Source organism: Chionomys nivalis, chromosome 20 (assembly GCF_950005125.1).
Source record: "Chionomys nivalis chromosome 20, mChiNiv1.1, whole genome shotgun sequence".
Taxonomy (NCBI): domain Eukaryota; kingdom Metazoa; phylum Chordata; class Mammalia; order Rodentia; family Cricetidae; genus Chionomys; species Chionomys nivalis.
The window spans coordinates 50,302,722-50,322,109 of NC_080105.1; the positions used below are offsets into that span (position 1 = coordinate 50,302,722).

The 19,388-nt window shown below is 41.1% G+C and overlaps 1 protein-coding gene across 1 annotated transcript; it reads right to left on the minus strand.

Moving 5' to 3' along the window:
• Nucleotides 1–4,474: 4,474 nt before the first annotated feature.
• LOC130862643 (alpha-defensin 3-like) lies at nt 4,475–5,365 on the minus strand. The gene is made up of 2 exons (XM_057752353.1): nt 5,194–5,365; nt 4,475–4,614 (listed from the first exon to the last, which is right to left on the minus strand). The coding sequence occupies exons 1-2, from the start codon at nt 5,363–5,365 to the stop codon at nt 4,475–4,477; spliced, it is 312 nt and encodes a 103-aa protein (XP_057608336.1).
• Nucleotides 5,366–19,388: the final 14,023 nt, after the last annotated feature.

The window sequence follows — 19,388 nt, forward strand, 5'->3', positions numbered from 1 at the left end:
ATAAATCTCCCTCCAAGAGCCAAAAACTATCTAACAAAATGTCCCATATCAGGCATGGGAAGCCTGCTTTTGAGTTGGTGATTAGGGTTATCCAAGAGACTACTTAAATAGCGGTCTGTTGCTATTGTCCTTGGTTGCCCTCTAGTGGTGGAAGATAAGTTCCTTATTACTGAAAACCTACGAACACCATTTTACGAAGCCAGCATAATGCCTAACTCCACTCTAAATATCTGTTCTTATATTCACAAATGAATGTAGTCCTTTCCACTCATCAAGGAAACATTTCTTTGCAACCAAGGGAGACCATTACAGAAAACCATAACCAAGCAATATGTAGAGTTCAGTCCCAACAGATACATCTACAAAACAACTGGCCCACCTAAGGCTCAAGGGCAGGAAGACTGGAAGAGACAGATGATCAGGCAGTTTGCTATATATTTTGTGTCTCCAAAAAAATGTCAGAAGTTACACCCTTAAAGTCTCTCCAGAATGATTTCCTAAGCATGAGATGAGGAAAGACAATAACAATAGATATGCTGGAGTGGATGGGGGAAGACCCAGGAGTCATCAGCCCTGCACAAAACTACAGTCAACCAGACAATACATAATAGTAGAAACAGTCTTCATTGGTGGAAAGCATGACAATTATTTATCCAATAATGAATGGTCATCACTGAAAACATCATGAAAATAACATATTCATGGAGGCAAGGTATATTTATGTAATTAGGAACACATATGTACAAACACATGTACAGTATCTGACAACAATTAATGAAAGCAGAGGCCATAAATCTGAAAGAGAGAAGGGAAGGGTTTGTAGGGAAGAAAGGGAGGAGAAAATGATGTAATTGTATTTTATTTTCAAAACTAAGAGACATTTGAAGGCTTATTCAGAGATGAGGGTTATGTAAACGGTACTGTGATCACCTCACGGTGTATACATGTACCAAATCACGTTGTAAAAGAGATGGATAAATCCCAGTTCTTGCCTTTTGCTGCCTTTCATTCATAGAGATGTGAACATCTACCCCTCCTACAACTTTAGGGGTGGGTAAATGCTATGGTGAGGACACTGTGAAGGGTTCTACATGTGTTATCCCCAAACTCCCCCACAACAGCTGTAGAACCTGGATGAGTTCTTCACACCACAGTGCTAACAGCTGGCAGGGCTATCCACATGTGATCAACCGTTTCTCTCAAGTTCTCTAAATTCTGAAGGATATCAAGGGTCATCATTTGTTTTTATAAACACACAGCTTCATTGGTACTCAATATCTCATACATTCCTTTGTTCACACCTTCTTGGGGCTACCAACCCTACTCTCCAGAGAATCAGCCTTCCTGTCTACAGACTCCATGGAAACTCAGCTAAGGCTTTTTGGACAGCAATGCCACCATCTGGCCATGAAGTGCCATTGCAGTGCGGACACCAGGTCTGTGCTTAAAGTAAGGGAGTTCTAAGGAGAAGGGCGGTGCCAGTGCTTGGTCTTTTCCTGGTTGTTGATCAGTCTTAGGTTTGGAGATAAATATGAGGCAAGTGAAAAAGAAAATTGTGGAACACAGTCCAGGAATGGTGCTGTGTGGAGAGAATTGTTAGTGCTTGTGTGGCAACTCCAAGACAGCAAACCAAGAGTCCTGTGACCTCGGTTTCTTCAAAATGCGAATTGTTCTTGGAATGTGTTTTGGTGCCCATCCCAGGTGTGGTGGATAGAAATGAGTTTACATCAGATTATTCCTTAATTGCTTCCTGCTGTTACTCATTTAAATGTTTAAACTATCCTTTATAAGCTCCTACGGAAAGACACATTTTTGTCAAATGTGGCTTGTCCTTGTGGTTGTACAGAGTTTGAAATCATGTGAACATTACTCATGTGGCTTTTCTTAGCCTTCAGAATATAAATTGTCTGGGGCTCCGAATAATGTTGGGTGTGGCATGAGACTTTAGTCTGCCTACCTTTGGACTCCATTCTCTCAGGCCCCACTTTAGATGAACGCCCTCCCCCATTGCATAAAGCATAATTATCACACGGCACCACCCATAACCAAAATGTCCTATGAGAGTTGAGTAAAGAAAATAATTCCTTAAAAAAAGTTGACGCGAATCAACTCAAAGGTGTTTTGGAGGTATTTTTGTCTCCTATCATGTTGTTAGGGATTTTAAAAATTATTTTTTATCTTACTGGACTTTTGCTTGTATGTTATGGTTTTCAGTGCTGTGGTGTTTTAATGTGTTTTCTTTGTGTTTGCGTGTGTGTCTTGAGTGTCTCATGCTTTTTCTTTGTTTGTTTGTTTATTTCATTCTTCTTTTTGTTTGTTTTATTTGCCTGTTTGTTTTCAAAACAGAGAGACAGAAGGCAATAAGTTGGAGTGGAGTAGAGACTATGGGAGGAGATTCAAGAGGAAAACCGTGATCAGAATTTATTGCAAAAAAGAGCAATTTCAATAAATGTCAGAAACAAAACCAGAAATGTTGGTGTTATGTGTACAAGGTGACTGTGAAAGGAAACACGTACTGAGTCTGAGGCCCATCCTGGGGTTCTGCACCGCAATGGACAGCAATCTGAATGTCTTTGAAACTGAGGGAAAAAATTAGCTTTCTGAGTGCAGAAATTGGTCAGGTCAAGATTATAGATAATAGTCTAGAATCAACTTTGGATCTTTGATTAAAAGGTTTATGTGTTTGCTGAGGATGGAAAGAAGGCTGTGCACAGAAGAGAAGAGAAGAAACAGGAATATCCCAGGAAGATGTCCTTGATGTCACCAAAGTCACTTCTCAATGTCTGACTCATCAGTGCCATCTCCAGTCCTGTTTCCTGTGCTCTTGTTGGGCAAATGCACATGCTGTTTATGTCAGAAGAGCAAAGTTCATGACCCGCTGCTTGGAGAGAGTGATCTTGACTCAGGACGTGGTGTAGAAGGCCTGTGTTTATGCCAGGAAGTCACTAATAAAGAGCGTCCTAGGTTTACAAAGTCAGTAGAAATGATAGAGGACTTATGAACTATGGAATCAAAGCCAGAGAAATCTGTAAGGTTTCAAAAATTCTGTAAAACCTAGGAAACAGTGCTAATTTATTAAATTTATGAAGTTATTAACACTAATCTTAACCAAAATACAAAATGAGCAATAACAAGAGTATACCAGAAACTACAATTTATTCTTTTCATGCAAACTGAGTACTAACTAATACAAAAAAACTGAAAACCTTCCCTATAGCAAATAAAAATAGTAAAAAAATCAGTAAAGAGGAAACTCCCAGTAAAGACCCTTAGTAAGCTATACATCTGATAAGGATTATTATTCAGCATATACAAAGAACTAAAAAGATAAAACAGTTAGAAAATAATACAATTGAAAATGAACTATGGATCTGAACAGGGAGTTCAGAAAAAAGAAACAAAAATGTATAAAATGAGATTAGGAATATTCAAGGTGGTGTGCCTGTATTGCGTAAGCCCAAGTCTGAGCAGATTCCAGCATGGAGATGGGAGTGGGCACAAAAACCCCTGCCCTACCAGGGGTTGTATTGCCAGTTGTTAGCTAGAGAGGGGATGGCTCTTTCTGAGTGCATCCCCTGGCAAATTGGTCATGTGAAAAGCCTCACATCTAAAAACATATGGGCAACACAAATTAGTCCAGATGGATTTAAAAAAGAAAAAAGGGACCTGAACTTGGGTTGGTAGGGAAAGGGTTAGACCTGGGAAGAGTTTGGGGAGAGGTAAGTACTCTGCCAACAGGTTAACAGGTTTTTGGAAACTTTCAAAGAACTAATAAAAATAGCAAAGATGTATATTTAAATATGTTCATCAAGGTCAACAGGGAAATGTAAATTAAAATTTCTCAAAAGTTTTATCTAACCTCAGTCAGAACAGCTAAGATCAAGAAAACAACTGATAACAAATGTGGGCAACGGTGTAGGGAAAGGGGGGCCCTCATTCACTGTGGTGGGAACCAGTGTGGAGACTTCTCAGAGACCATGAGGAAATCTCCATATGGCACAGCTGCACCGCTCCTTGGCAAACGCCCAACGACCCAGCATCCTGCTCCACAGATACTTGTCAGTCATGTGCATTGCTGCTGTGCTCACAATAGCTGGAGAATGGAAACAGCTAAATGTCCTCCAATAGAAGAAGGGATCGTGGGAATGTGGGACATGGTTCTGAGGGTGAGTCCCATGTAAAGGACAGCAGAGTTGATAGACAGGAGAAGGAGCTAGAGCAGAATCATTGAGATGTGATTTTTTTTTAATCTAACCTCCTGTTCACCCTTGAAATGACTACTAAAATGTAGCCAATACTTCCTTTATAAGGGATTCATTGAAGATTCTGCTACCTAGCTCAGCAGAGTCCTGACTAAGCCACATAGAAAGCATCAAAAAAACATAAAAACAGACTCTTTTTCCCGGAAGGAAATTTATTGGAGAAAGAAAAATAATTGAGGCTAAGTTCGAGGGTAATGCCAGGTGATGAGGCCTCAGAGCACATGCTGATCTTCTCTCTGGTCTGAGCGGCAGCAGAACGTGTAGCGCACTGGCCCTTTGTTGCAGAATCCAGAGACTTGTTCAAAATGTTTGCAGGACTTTTTTCTACAGTAGCAGCTCACACTTCTTGAGGCTGAGGAAACAGAGAACACCAGACATTAAGTATGGTAGCCAGCAGTGTGCAATAGTGCACAACACTATGAAGATGCATGATGCACGGTACACAGCAGGTCTGTCTGTATTGGTGACATCACACCCAGCACCACGAGCAACTCCAAACACTGGGAAAGAACACATTTAACAAGTGTTGATCGCATGCATGACTTGACACCCATTTCACAGTCCTTCAACTTTTAGTGTCTTCCTGACCCAACACACTCATACACAGGCATTTGGTTCCTAAATCTATTCTTTTAAACAAAATAGATTTTTATCTCTATAACAAAGTTGTCAATTGGATAGACAAAGTGCTAATCAATGTGTTCTATATTTTAAAACTATTTCACAGATAAATGTTTAGATTAAAAAACTTAAAATCAATTTTACATTTTTTTTATGTCTCTTACTTACTTTTCCAAATAAGACAGTGAAGATCTAGAGGACCAACAGAGAACCCGACCTGAACCACACAATTCTTGACAGGATTCCAGTCCCATCTTCCACCCTCTCTCAGAAGACTCCAACCACTATCACACTGGGCACCAGCACTCACCTCCATCTTGAAGAGCAGAGTCTTCTGGGTCCCCAAAGGAGATGGACACATCCTGGTCTTCTACCCCTGGCTGCTCCTCATTTTTAGCCTCTTCAGTTTCTTTTGGGAGAGGATCAGCCTGGACCTGGAAGGCCAGCAGGGCAAGAGCAGAGAGGAGAACGAGTGTCTTCATGGTTGAGAGTCACCTGGAGGAAGCACCAGCAGGAACCAACCTTGGGGATGTGAGGAGTCAGCTGGCATTTATAGGGCTGCCATGCTAAGGTACAGAGACAAGCCCTATAGATAGAGAGGACACGCACTGATATGAACTGGGGGAGACTGTTGCCCTCAAGATTCCATGGATGTTCCTGTGTCCTCACAGCTGCCATCATGGTGTTGGCCTGTGTTCAGCGGCAGCCCTCCCTTCCAGCTAATAATGATGCTTGCTGTCTTCTCCTGTTTCCCATCTGTTTGAGTATTTACCTTTCTGAGGCCAGGAAAGAAAAGAGGCGGGCATTTTACAAGTTAGTAACCTCCTAGAACAAAGGGTTTTGTGTTCTGAACTTGGAGCCCGCTGTTTTCAGAAAGTGTGTACCCTGGACCAGACTGTAATTAATAAAAACCCAGAGACAGATATTGAAGTTCAACCTGAAGGTCAGAAAAGCCAAACAACTGGTCTTTGGCTCTTAACCTCTAACTCAGTTCGAAGTGGCAATCCTGCCTCCAGGAATCCTCAGAATGAGACTGTCTCTGAGAGCTGTCTTCTCTTGGCTTATTTCCTCTCTAGGGCTGGTATTAAGGGTGTTCACTATTACTGCCCAGTTTCTACGGCAAACTAATGTGGCTTCTGGGATTAAAGTGTCACCCCTGCCTGGTCTGTATGGCTGATCAGTGTAGTTGTTTTATTCTCTGATCTTCAGGCAAGCTTTATTTATTAAAATACAAATGAAATATCACTACAAATAAGGCAATCAAGTTTTGATGTGTACCATAGTTTTCATTCTCTTGTTATTTCACGTTCTCTCCTCTGTTTCTTCCCACATCCTGGCAGCAGCAGCTCTCTCACTGGAAGGAAGACATCTGTTCATGTGGACACCAGAGAGGTAGAGACCAGAATCCTCCGTCTGTGAAGTCAATGTGGTCACTTAGCTACTTTTGGGTTTGTTGAGCCTTGGGGGAAAAACAGATCTTTACTTTGTGAGTTTATAGACTGCTGGAGTTTTTACAGTCTTTGTTCATACATGCACTATGATGCTTTCCTTATATTTCCTAGTCCCAACCTAACAGGAAAAAAATCGATATTTCAGTATTATACTAATTTACATTTTCTCATGAATTGGTGCAGAAGTGCACACGCCTAAGTAGTGTGTGCATGTGTATGTGGGCAAATGCTCATTGAGGGAGTGGTTGGCACATTCATTTCACTTTCATTAAGAAAAATATTTACTTATTTTTATTTTATAATATAAGTAATTTGCTTGCATGTATGTATGTATTGCCTGTTGCCTATGGAGACCAGAATAAACAGTCAAAACCCCTAGAATTAGATACTGGGACTAAACCTGGGTCCTCTGCAAGAGCAGCAAATGCTCCTAAACATGGAGCCATCCCTACAGACCTATTTTTTTCAAATAATCTTTAGCTGTTGTTTATAAATTCTGAAAACTTTCACCTTATAGCATGTTACAAATTTTTAAAATTATCATTTTTCTTTGTCCTTCTCTGTTTGCTATACCAAACAAACTGTTTCAAAATTTTTAATATTATTTGAGTTTTCTTTCTTTCAACTTAAATTTATAAAATTCAAACTTGTGTATTTTAGTGATTATTGGAGCCAGCAAATTTCCTCTCATATCCTGTGATGAAGAGAGAGTTGTCTTTCTTACCCAGTGCCAGAGCTGAGGAAGTTCCACCTTTCCAGGGAGGGTTTTCAGGATCACTAATGTTCTGGCGTCTAGTATCGCATGTGGATGCCCAACAAGCAGTTAGAAAGCAGAGATCTGGATGGGGCTGGTCGGTCAGAGACCTTGACGTGATGGTGGAGAAAGGAAGGAGTCCACATAGTTCCCTGCTGCTTCTTCTACGCTCCGCTGTATAGATCTTGTCTGAGCACCATCAACGTATTCCAAGATTGTCTCTAGAGAATGGAAATTACCTCCAATGGCCTCTGAAACCTCAGATTGCAGCCGATCCACCTGTGCTCATGGGAGGGCTACTCCTCTCCCCCCTCACAGGCACTTACACTCTACGGACACCAAGAGGTGCTGGGTAAGATGGGTCACAGCCCTGAGGACTTGTTTCTTCTTAAGATCTCCTGGACCCTAAGATGGGAGGGGGTGTGACCGCTCCTGCACTTGCTTTGTGTCAGAAACCAGTGTGCAAAATGTCAACAGAACTCACAGTTACCTTGATAATCAACTCTATTTCCTTAGCAGGGATCATACGTTTGATTGTTTTATTTGTGATAACTGGCAAAAAACCTTTTCTTTAGATGTTTCTAGAGAGTGTAGGTTATTCACTGGTGGGTTCACATCAAATCCCGGAGGAGGAAATTTGCAGAGGGAGAGACCAAGGAGAGACAGAGACTGTGGAGATAGCACCTGACAACAGATGTCTTCCAACCTTGAGCCACTGTTGGGTTCTAAGCAAGGAAAACAAATAATGCCAATAAATGATGGGAGTTAGCACTCTAAAGTGCAGAAGTTAAGGTGAATCGCAGAGTAGTGGTGAAGTACAAGGGAACTGGCCACACCCTCTTGCCTAATCTTTAGTGTTCCTGAGTAAGGCGATTAGCCTCTTCCAAGTTCCTTTACAAAGATACAAAATATTGGTCTATAAAAGCAGTGACTTCATTGGGTTATTGTAAAAACCTCTTATTGGGATAGATAAAAAGGTCTTAGCAATCAATAAAGATAATAAAAACATACAGCATATATTATATACTTTGAGAATGCTCCCTGACATTTTAAGTTTCAAATTATCGTGTTTTCCATGAAGTCACACAAAGCTGTCTGGACTCCACAATAAATGAAAATTTAGTATTCTCACCTTACTTACCAAGTAGTTAAGTTCAATAGCATTTAAATAAGTTTATCTAATAGTTAATGATTTATATTAGTTAAACTGGTGGAGATTGTATTTTCCAGTTTCAAATACCTCAATAATTTTATGGCATTAGTCATCTCACTGTTAAAGAGAAATCACAGAATGTAGGCAGTTTTCCAAGGTCAAGTAAAAAGGTTAAGTGTAGCTATAGAGGAGTGAGTCATCATATCTCACCTCAGGGTGGACGAGACGAGGACTAGCTGAGAAGTGAAGTGTAGTAGAAATATGGATGGTGGGAAGAAGGAAAATAGGGAAAGCCCAGCAGAGTAACACACAGGTAGTTCTGACCAGAAGACTAGGATGTTAGGACGCTCGATGGAAAGGAAGTTGAGTTTCACATTCAGCTGAGAAATTTCCTCAGACCATGGAGGCAAACCTCCCTCTGTTAAAGGTGAGTGTTTAGAAACCAGTGAAGGCTAGAGGAATTTTATTATGAAGTCAGCACAGGGCTTCTGATTCCAGCGTAGTTTACACACAGTTCTCTGTGTTTCCATGATCTAATAGGAAACCAGCGTCATAGTAAGAAACCATAACGTGGGCCTGCCATAGAGTTGGCTGCTATGAGCCGATGTGTGATGTCCATTTGAAATTTCTGTGATGAATGGGATATTAAAAAAAATGGTGTTTTTTCATGATATTGTCAGTTGTTTACTGAAATTTTTTCAGAGATTCGTTGTAGTGATAAGCGACGTCATCCGGCCCAGTTGGTGGACATGTTGACCATGCCATGTTGATGGAGATGTGCTTTCAATATGGACATGTATTCTGGGCATCACAACCCAGAGTAATTCTCAGTTGGTATATAAATTGGCAGTTCTTCAATGTTTGTCCGAAGCCAAATGAAGTTAACTGTTTGAGACTCCTTGGTATTAGGCTTAACTAGAGACCCATCTGTGGGACTAAAAGCATGCATTCTATAACTGACCCTGAGGTTGTACCAGGCTTTTTCTTTTGGATCACCAACCAGCTCACAAATCATGACACAGAGACTTATGTATGCTTAGCCTAGGCTATGCTCATTTCTGGCTAGCTCTTTTCTCTTAATTCAACCTGTTTCTCTTTATCTACGTTTGCCTTGGGGCTTTTTACCTTTCTACATGTCCTGTTCTATGTGCTGTCTGACGGCTGCCTGGTTGGCACTGGTTTCTCCCTCTTTTTCTCCATTGTTCTCTCCTCCTCTCTGCTTAGCTATTGGCCCTTCAACTTTTTATTAGAACAATCAGGTGTCTTAGATAGGCAACATGAAACAACTGCCACACATCTTTGCACAATTAAACACATGTATTTACATTGTTAACCAAAAGGAGTATAAAAATGCAATACACTTTTACACAGTTAAATTAATATTCAACAACATGGTAGAGTCAGTCTCATGAAGGTTTATTATTTTCTTAAAATTTCTTTGACATTTATTACTTATTGTATATGTAAGGAGAACTCGCCATGTGCCACAGTACATGTGTAGATGTCTGAGGATAGCTAATGGCAGTCTGTTTGCTCCTCCCACTGTGTGGATCCTGAGTCTTGAACTCAGGTTGTCAGGTGTGATGGTAGCATCTCTCCCACTAAGCCATCACCTTGACCCTCATTTGTTTAACTTCAGTTACCTGGGTTTCTTTGTGCACAATGTGTTTCCTTGACATTTTATCTCTTGAATAGCCTTCTCTGTCTTTCACTCCAGTTCCCACTGCATGAAGTCATCGATATTCCTTCTTGAGGTGTCCTGTATTTATTCTATCAGAATGAGATTGTTTCAGAAGAATATGTGAGCCTACTGCATGAGAGATATTTTTGTGATTGAGTTCAGTGTAAATTAAGACAGGTATAGCTGGGCCAGAATCATCCGAGCTTCTTCCTCTAAGACAGGTATAGCTGGGTCAGAATCATCCGAGCTTCTTCCTCTAAGACAGGTATAGCTGGGCAGAATCATCCGAGCTTCTTCCTCTAAGACAGGTATAGCTGGGCAGAACCATCCGAGCTTCTTCCTCTAAGACAGGTATAGCTGGGCAGAACCATCCGAGCTTCTTCCTCTAAGACAGGTATAGCTGGGCAGAACCATCCGAGCTTCTTCCTCTAAGACAGGTATAGCTGGGCAGAACCATCCGAGCTTCTTCCTCTAAGACAGGTATAGCTGGGCAGAATCATCCGAGCTTCTTCCTCTAAGACAGGTATAGCTGGGCAGAATCATCCGAGCTTCTTCCTCTCAGTTTGTGTCTAGAATTTGTGCTCTTCTTTCCAACTGCTACTAACTGGAGCAAGGGTTTTGTTTAAAACAATTTCATTTAAGGGTTAGACACATATAATTCAAAGACCTTTGACTAAGCCTCAAGCATCATGGGTAAGTACCATCTAATTTTCAGGTCTCAAAGAGAGCAGTGCTTTACTTTTTTTTTCCATCCTTGGTACACAGAATGAACAGGATGGATCACCCCTTATATGCATCCTAAAGATTCAGAATCAGTCAAGTAAACTGTAGAATACTACCATAAGGGCAGGACAATCTTGGTTAGGCCTAGAGATTCAGAGAGAATATAAGGAACTGATCAATAAAATTACCAGTGAATTGCCGCACACCGCTCCTCGGTGTCTGCGCTCTGTGCGCTGGCACCCAGTTCGCAAGCTTCGGGCAAGGGGGCTGGAGGTTAAAATACACAGACACACTGTCTCGAAAAATCAAAAAAAAAAAAATACACAGACACAGACAGAGAGACAGCGACACGGGTCATCCTTGAATTCCCCAAGAATGCCCCCTTTATTGTGTTCAGGGGCAGATTATATAGAGATAGCCACGCCCCAGCCAAACCCACCAGAAACCACTCTCCTGCCATCAAGAACTCCTGAAGGTCTCGTGCTCAGAGCAGCTGTAGGCACTCAGATCAGGGGATTACAAGAAATTCAGGATCTGGGGTCTCAATGCTCCCAACAGTGAATGACATACAATCTTAGAAAGATACTTGAGGTATCCAGGATGTTTGTCATATTGGCTTCATGATGGTCAGCAGCATGATCAGCTCTCACAAGTGTATTATGGATGGGAACAGTGGAGCATATATGATTTTATATGTATCACTGGGGTAGTGTAGTAATAAAGCCAGCATTTCTGCTTGTAGATATATAGTCTAAACAATTGTTGTTTTAGGCTATATGGTATATTTATATGTATTTTGTTAATGTTCATGTATCCATATAATCATATATATTGATGTTTTCCTGATATGGGAGTCCCCTCTGTGTGCTGTAATTACCATTAATGAATAAAGAAACTGCTTTGGACATCTAGCAAGGCAGAACTTAGGTAGGCAAGGAAAGCTAGGCTGAATGCTGGGAGAAAGAAGGGCGGAGTCAGAGAGATGCCATGTAGCCCCACTGGAGACAGACATTGGAACTTTAGTCGGTAAGTCACAGCCACACGGTCATACACAGATTAATAGAAATGAGTTAAATTAATATGTAAGAGTTAACCAGTAAGAAACTAGAGCTAATGGGCTAAGCAGTGATTTAATTAATAGGGTATGATTATTTTGGTTCTAAGCTAGCTGGGCGGCTGGGAACCAACAAGTGGCTCACTCCCTCCAACATTTTCCTGCTAATTAGAAAAGCATAGAAACAACTAAATTCTACTCATTAGGAAAGAATCTCAATTTTTAATAATGAATTCAGAGGTGAATTATTATACTGTGACTAATTTAAGACAGGAGAAAAAAATTTTTTTTGCATGCTCACCATGAGTAAAATAATCTTTCTGGGGAGTGCAGAACAGTGTCCTGGTGAATACTGGTGGTTGCCCGGAGCTCGAGGACCAGAGCATTTCCTAGCGTGGCTGAGGATGAGAAACAGCTTTCAACACTTCTTACTGTGTGGTATTTATTGCGCCTTAATTCTCATCTCCTAAAAGTACAAGTCCAAGATCTGAGACGTGAGTTACAGGGCATTATTTGATGGCTCCCAAAGTGTGAGGAGGCACCCGGAATGCACTCATGAGATGTGTTCAGGTCATGGTGACTTCTTCAGACCAACTTGGCAACTTGGTCTAGCATCACTCTGACCAACTCTGTCCCTCATTTCCTCGTCAGCTCGATTCACCCGGGCCATATTACTTTCTCCATAATGGGCCCAAAGGAAGCGATTCACAAAGTCTTCCTTCGTGAGGGTGATAATATCCCAGAATCAGTCAAAGAACTGGCTTTCTAATCCACAGGTATTCAGGTCTCAGAACACAAAAATCCCGTGTTCCATGAGGTTACAAGCCTGTAAAATGCCCACCTCTTTTCCTTCCTGATCACAGGAAAGTAAATACTGAAGCAGATGGGAAACAGGAGAAGATAGTAAGGCCATTTTATCATTGTTAGCTGGTAGGGAGGGCTGTCACTGAACACACAGACCAACACCATGATGGCAGCTGTGAGCACAGAGGAACATCAAAAGCTAACATCTTGAGGACAACAGTCTCTCCCAGTTAATGTCAGTGCATGTCCTCTCTACCTCTGCACCTTCTATGACAGCCCTATAAATTCAGGCTGACTCCTCAGTCACCACACTCTGGGCTCCTGTTCACCCTTCCTCCAGGTGTCTCTCAGTCATGAAGACACTTGTCCTCTTCTCTGCCCTTATCCTTCTGGCCTTTCAGGCCCAGGCTAATCCTCTCCCAGAACCAAATGAAGAGGCTAAAAATAAGGAGCAGTCAGGGGTAAAGGATCAGGATGTGTCCATCTCCTTTGGAAGCCCAGAAGGCTCTGCTCTTCAAGATGCAAGTGAGTGGTGATGCCCAGTTGATAGCGGGTTGGGTTGTAGCCTCCTGAGTGAGGGTGGAAGATGTACCCTGGAATCCTGTTGAGAGCTGTGTGATTCGGGTAGGTACTTCTGTTGGTCCTCTAGGATCTTCACTGTCATATTTGGAGGAATAACAGTGAGAGTCAAAAGATCAATTCTTGTTAAATGTATGATTTCCAGTGGTTGGAGTTAATCACAGTGCTGGATGTGATGTCACCAACACAAACAAACCTCCCCTGTACCGTGTATCTTGCATCTTCATTGTACTGTATGTGATTGCATACTGCTGGCTACTATACTTAATGCCTGATGTCCTCTGTTCCCTCAGCCTTGAAAAGGGACTTCTCATGCTCCTGTAAAACAACCTGTAATTTTTATGAAAATGTCGCTGGATTCTGCAGCAAAGGTCTTATACGTTATCTATTCTGCTGTAAATGAGACCAGAGACAAGATCACAACGTGCTCTGAGACTTCGTCATCTGCCATTATCTTATACTTAGCCTCAATGATTTTTCCTTCTCCAATAAATTTCCTTGCAGAAAAAGAATTTGTTTTTATGTTTTTTGATGCTTTCTATGTGACTTAGTCAGGACTCTGCTGAGCTAGGTAGCAGAATCTTTAATGAATCCCTCATAAAGGAAGTATTGGCTACATTTTAGTAGTCATTTCAAGGGTAAACAGGAGGTTAGATAAAAAAAAAATCACATCTCAGTGACTCTGCTCTAGCTCCTTCTCCTGTCTATCAACTCTGCTGTCCTTTACATGGGACTCACCCTCAGAACCATGTTCCACATTCCCACGATCCCTTCTTCTATTGAAGGACATTTAGCTGTTTCCATTCTCCAGTTTTTGTGAGCACAGTAGCAACGCACATGATTGACAAGTATCTGTGGATCAGGATGCTGGATCATTGGGCATTTGCCAAGGAGCGGTGCAGCTGTGCCATATGGAGATTTCCTCGTGGTCTCTGAGAAGTCTCCGCACTGGTTTCCATGGTTCCTACTCCAGTTTGTATCCCAGCAGTGAATGAGGGCCCCCCTTTTCCTACACCCTCACCCACTTTTTTTTTTGTTTTTTTTTTTTTTTTTTTTTTTTTTTGTTTTTCGAGACAGAGTTTCTCTGTAGTTTTGGAGCCTGTCCTGGAACTAGCTCTTGTAGACCAGGCTGGTCTCGAACTCACAGAGATCCTCCTGCCTCTGCCTCCCAAGTGCTGGGATTAAAGGCGTGCGCCACCACCGCCCGGCTATCAGTTGTTTTCTTGACCTTAGCTGTTCTGAGTGGGGTTAAATGAAACCTCTAAGTATTTTTAATTTGCGTTTCTCCAACTGTTAAGAAAGTTGAACACTTTTAAATATACATCTTAGCTATTTTATAGTTCTTTGAAGGTTTCTAACAACCTGCTAACCTTTCTGGGGAATACTTTTTCTCCCCAAACTAGATCTAGTTCTCCCCTTTCCTTACCTACCCAAGTTTGTGCCCCCCATTTTCCCCCTGTCTGGACCAATTTGCACTGCCCACATGTTTTTAGGTGTGAGGTTTTCATATGGCCAGTTTACCAGGGGATGCACTCAAAAAGAACCCTTCCCCTCTCTCAGTAGCTAACACCTGGCAATACAAACCCTGCTAGGGGTGGGATTTTTGAACCCAACTCCCATTTCCATGCTGGAATTTGGTCAGACTTGGGCTTGCGCAGTACAGGCACACCACCTTGAAGATTTCTGATCTTATTTTAGGAATTTTTATTTCTTTTTTACCAAATTCTTTGTCCAGACTCATAGTTCATTTTTAATTGGGTTGTTTTCTTAACTGTTTTTACTTTAAGTTCTTTGTATATCCTTGTTAAAATTCTTATTAGATGTGTAGCTTACAAAGTGTCTTTACCTCACCATGATTTCCCTTTTTACTTTACTGATTATTATATTATTATTTGTTATAGGAAAGTTTTTTAGTTTTATAAGATCCTATTTTCAGTTTTTGGCCTAAATTCAAAGTGGTTAGCCTGGACACACAGACATATAAGCAATGTTAATAGATTCTGTTATACATGTCTGTGTACATATGCATTTAAACCTTATACACATGTGTGTATATATTTAATAATTATGATTAAAGAAGTGATAGTCTATTTGGGACGGGAACATGGAAGGAGTTGGGAGGGTTAAGAAGACAGAAGTGGAGTAGATGCAGTGTTGTTCATGCATGTAGTTCTTAGGAAAAGTTTTTAAATGACAGACATTGTTGACTCCCCATGGGAGACCTCACTTTTCTGAGGAGTGGATGGGGATGGGGTAAGGGGAAGATGTGGGGAGCAGAAGGAGGGGAGGGAGAGGAAACTGGGATTGTTACATGAAATTAAAAAAAAAAGATTATCTTCAGATAGTCAAAGAAAGAAATGAATCTGAAATTTAAAACATCATATCCCACATGGGTTCTGTTAGAGACCTCATCAAACTCCACATGCCCAATAGACACTGTGCCCAACACAAAGTCCTCCAGAAGCCTTGGGATTAGCCCTGTCCACTGTGTTTTCCTCCAGTCTGTGTTTAGTGCACGGCTGTCCACACTGACACCTGATAACTTGGAAGATCTCTTGCTTAGGAACTACGATAAACAGAAATCTGATCAGCAAAACAGAATCCTTCATAAGGGTAGTGACGAAAATACCATTTTAATATTTAAACACACCTGACTTGCCAGATCTTCATTTTGCTATTGGTTTGTACTTTCTTTTCTATTTCTTCCCGTTTTGTGGGATCAGAAGCCCTATACCAGCTCTCTTCACCATGGACGAGCCAGTTGCTTGATGTGTGTGAAGGACCAGATTGAGGTGGAATTTCTGTGTCCCCAAGACCACCATTTCAGATACTTCACCCACACTCTTCTTGCAAATGTAGGAATTTGACATGATTCATTGGATTCTATCAATCTTTGGGGCTAAAAACAATGTGTGATACACACACACATACAGAGAGAGAGAAATACACACATATATATGTCCTGGAACTCACTTTGTAGACCAGTCTGACCTCAAACTCACAAAGATCCACCTGCCTCTGCCTTCCAAGTTCTGTGATTAAAGGTATGTGTCACCATCACCAGTTAGATAATTTTAAAACATATATTTTCTAAGTTGATAGGAAAAGACTGGCATGTCATTGAAGTACTATTTGCATTTTTTGTATTAGTTAGTGGTCTATCCGTAAGGAAAGAATAAATTACATTTCCTGGTATATTCTTGTTATTGTTCATTTTGCATTTTGATTGATATTAGTCTTAGTGGCTCTTCATAAATTTAATAAATTGGCACTGTTTCCTAGGTTTTACAAAATTTTTGAAACCTTACAGATTTCTCTGGCATTGATTCCATAGTTCATAAGTCCTCTATCATTCCCACTGACTTAGTAAACCTAGGACGCTCTGTATTAGTGATCTTCTGGCATAAACACAGGTTTTCTACATCACGTCCTGATCACTCTCTCCGAGCAGCGGTTCATGAACTTTGCTGTTCTGACATAAACAGCATGTGCATTTGCTCAGCAAGAGCACAGGAAACAGGACTGGAGATGGCACTGATGAGTCAGAGATTGTGAAGTGGCTTTGGTGACACCCAGGTTTCCTTGATGGTTCTTGTTCTTGATATCCAGAGTCCTAATTGAACCTTAATGTAAATAATGAAAGAATGAAAACTCACAGGGAGCCTATACCAAGCAATTTATTGGAGATAAAAGAGAAACACATGTGTAGAGATAATCAGAGGCCTCTCTTGGGCCTCAAAGAGCATGATCACCTTGTTTCTGGTCTCCATGTTTAGTGGCAGCAGGAGACAAAGGCTTTGCTACCCTTGTTACAGACTCCACCGATGTGTTCTAGTATTTTGCAGGATCATATTCTACAGTAGCATGTCAAAAGATTCCTTGAGACTTGAGACACACAGAGAGAAACAAGAATTGAGATTGGGGGTTGGCAAGATGGGATAGTATACAGTCTATGAAGATATATGACATCGAATGGGTTGGCAACATTGCAGCCAGTACCATGATCAACTCAACACAAATTCAAATAATGTACTTGAGGAGTACTGGTAATAAATAGGACTTGATATACATTCTGATGTGTATATTTATTTTTTATGTGCCCTTTTCTCACCTTTCACATACTTGGGTGCACTCTTACACTGATTTGCAATTCCCTTAGAAAATTTCTTCCTTATACTTAAGGCTACTCATTTTGTTCTATAAAGATCTACTCAATACATTGCTCTACATTCTGGTTAAATTCCTAAGTGTATTTTTAGAGCAAAAGCTTTATGAGAAAGAAAACCAATAGACTTACTTCACTTTTACTGTTACTGCTATGAGTAAGAAATATAAAGAAGTAGCATAGAATTACCAAGTTTTCCAGACTGTTCTTGCCAGAATTCCAGTCCCATCTTCCACCCTCTCTCAGGAGACTCCAACCCACTATCACACTGGGCACCAGCACTCACCTCCATCTTGAAGAGCAGAGCCTTCTGGGTCTCCAAAGGAGATGGACACATCCTGGTCCTCTACCCTTGGCTGCTCCTCATTTTAGTCTCCTAATTTGCCTCTGGGAGAGAATCAGCCTGGGCCATGAAGGCCAGAAGGACAAGGACAGAGAGGAGAACAAGTGTCTGCATGGTTGAGAGTCACTTGGCAGAAGGGTGGGCCAGAGCCCAGTGTATAGGGAATGAGAAGCCAGCCTGCATTTATAGAACTGTCATGAGAAGGTGCTGAGACACACACTGATGGGAACTGGGAGAGACTGTGGTCTTCAAGATCCCTTTGATATTTCTCCATTTTCACAGTTTATTCAATGACAGCTCTCCCTTCCAGCTGATAATGATAATTATTCTTGTTTGTTTGTGAGAGATAAGGGATCAAATTTGAGTGATGGAAAAGATCTGAGAGAAGATTTGAGAGGGAAATCTGTGATCAGATTATATTGTATGAAAAGAACAATTGCAATAAAAGTCAGAACAAAGAAGCAAAAGTTGGTGTTGTGAGTATAAAGTGACTGTAAGCAGAAGCAAGTACTGAGGCCTGAGGCCCATCTCGAAGTTCTGCACTGCAATGAGTCTGAATATCTTTGAAACAGAGGGGAAAAAAACTGGCATCCTAAACACACAAATCGGTCATGTCAAGATTAGAGGTAAGAGTTCAGGATCAACTTTGGATCTTTGATTAAAAGATTTATGTGTTGGATACATGTGGAAAGAAGGCTGTGCTGTAGAATGGCAGAGAAGAAGCAGGAAAAGCCCAAGAAGCTGTCCTTGATGTCCCCAAAGTCACCTTGCAATGTCTGACTCATCAGTGCCATCTCCAGTCCTGTTTCCTGTGCTCTTGCTGGGCAAATGCACATGCTGTTAATGTCAGAATAGCAAAGTTTGTGAACCGCTGCTCAGAGAGAGTGATCTTGACTCAGGATGTGATGTAGAAGGCCTGTGTTGATGCCAGGAGATCACTAATACAGAGCTTCCTGGGTTACAAAGTCAGTAGAAATGATAGAGGATTTATGAACTATGGAATTAATGCCAAAGAAAAGTATAAGCTTTCAAAAATTTCACAAAATCTTGGAAACAGTGATAATTGTTAAATTTATGTAGAGCTATTAATACTACATATTAATCCAAATGCAAGTTGATCAATAACAAGAATATACAAAGGAACACCAATTAATTCTTTCCATGCAAACGAACCACTAACTCATACAAAAATGTAAATTGCACCCACACACTGAGACAATGGGGATGATCTATCGGGAACTCACCAAGGCCAGCTGGACTGGGTCTGAATAAAAGCATGGGATAAAACCGGACCCGCTGAACATAACGGACAATGAGGACTGTTGAGAAGTAAAGAACAATGGCACTGGGTTTTGATACATGGCTTATTTTTTAACTCTATTACTTTATAATACTTATTTTACTATCTTTCCTTCTTTAAGCTATGATTGTCTCTACTCTTGTCTATTCTCTTTTTCCTCTCTCTCCCAAGCCTATGTACATTTTTTTTAAACATACTGTGACCCATTAAGAGGTTTATTTTTATCTCAATCTGTCTTTATTGCATATCTGTAATCATTTTCTGACCAGAAGAGCCTTTTTTTTTCATGCTAAGTGGGCATGGGTAGGAACAACTCCATGGCCCTGCCTGTTGACTCTGCCCCATCCAACATGGTGAAAGTATGTTTACTGTCTCTGTGAGCCATATTTACTGCCCAGTTCCAGGGACGCGGAGGGTCTATGTAGCCATTAAGCAAACTTGTATGACTCTGCTCACAAATGCTAAGTGCTCTGTAGCAGAACCTCCCAAAAGAACCAG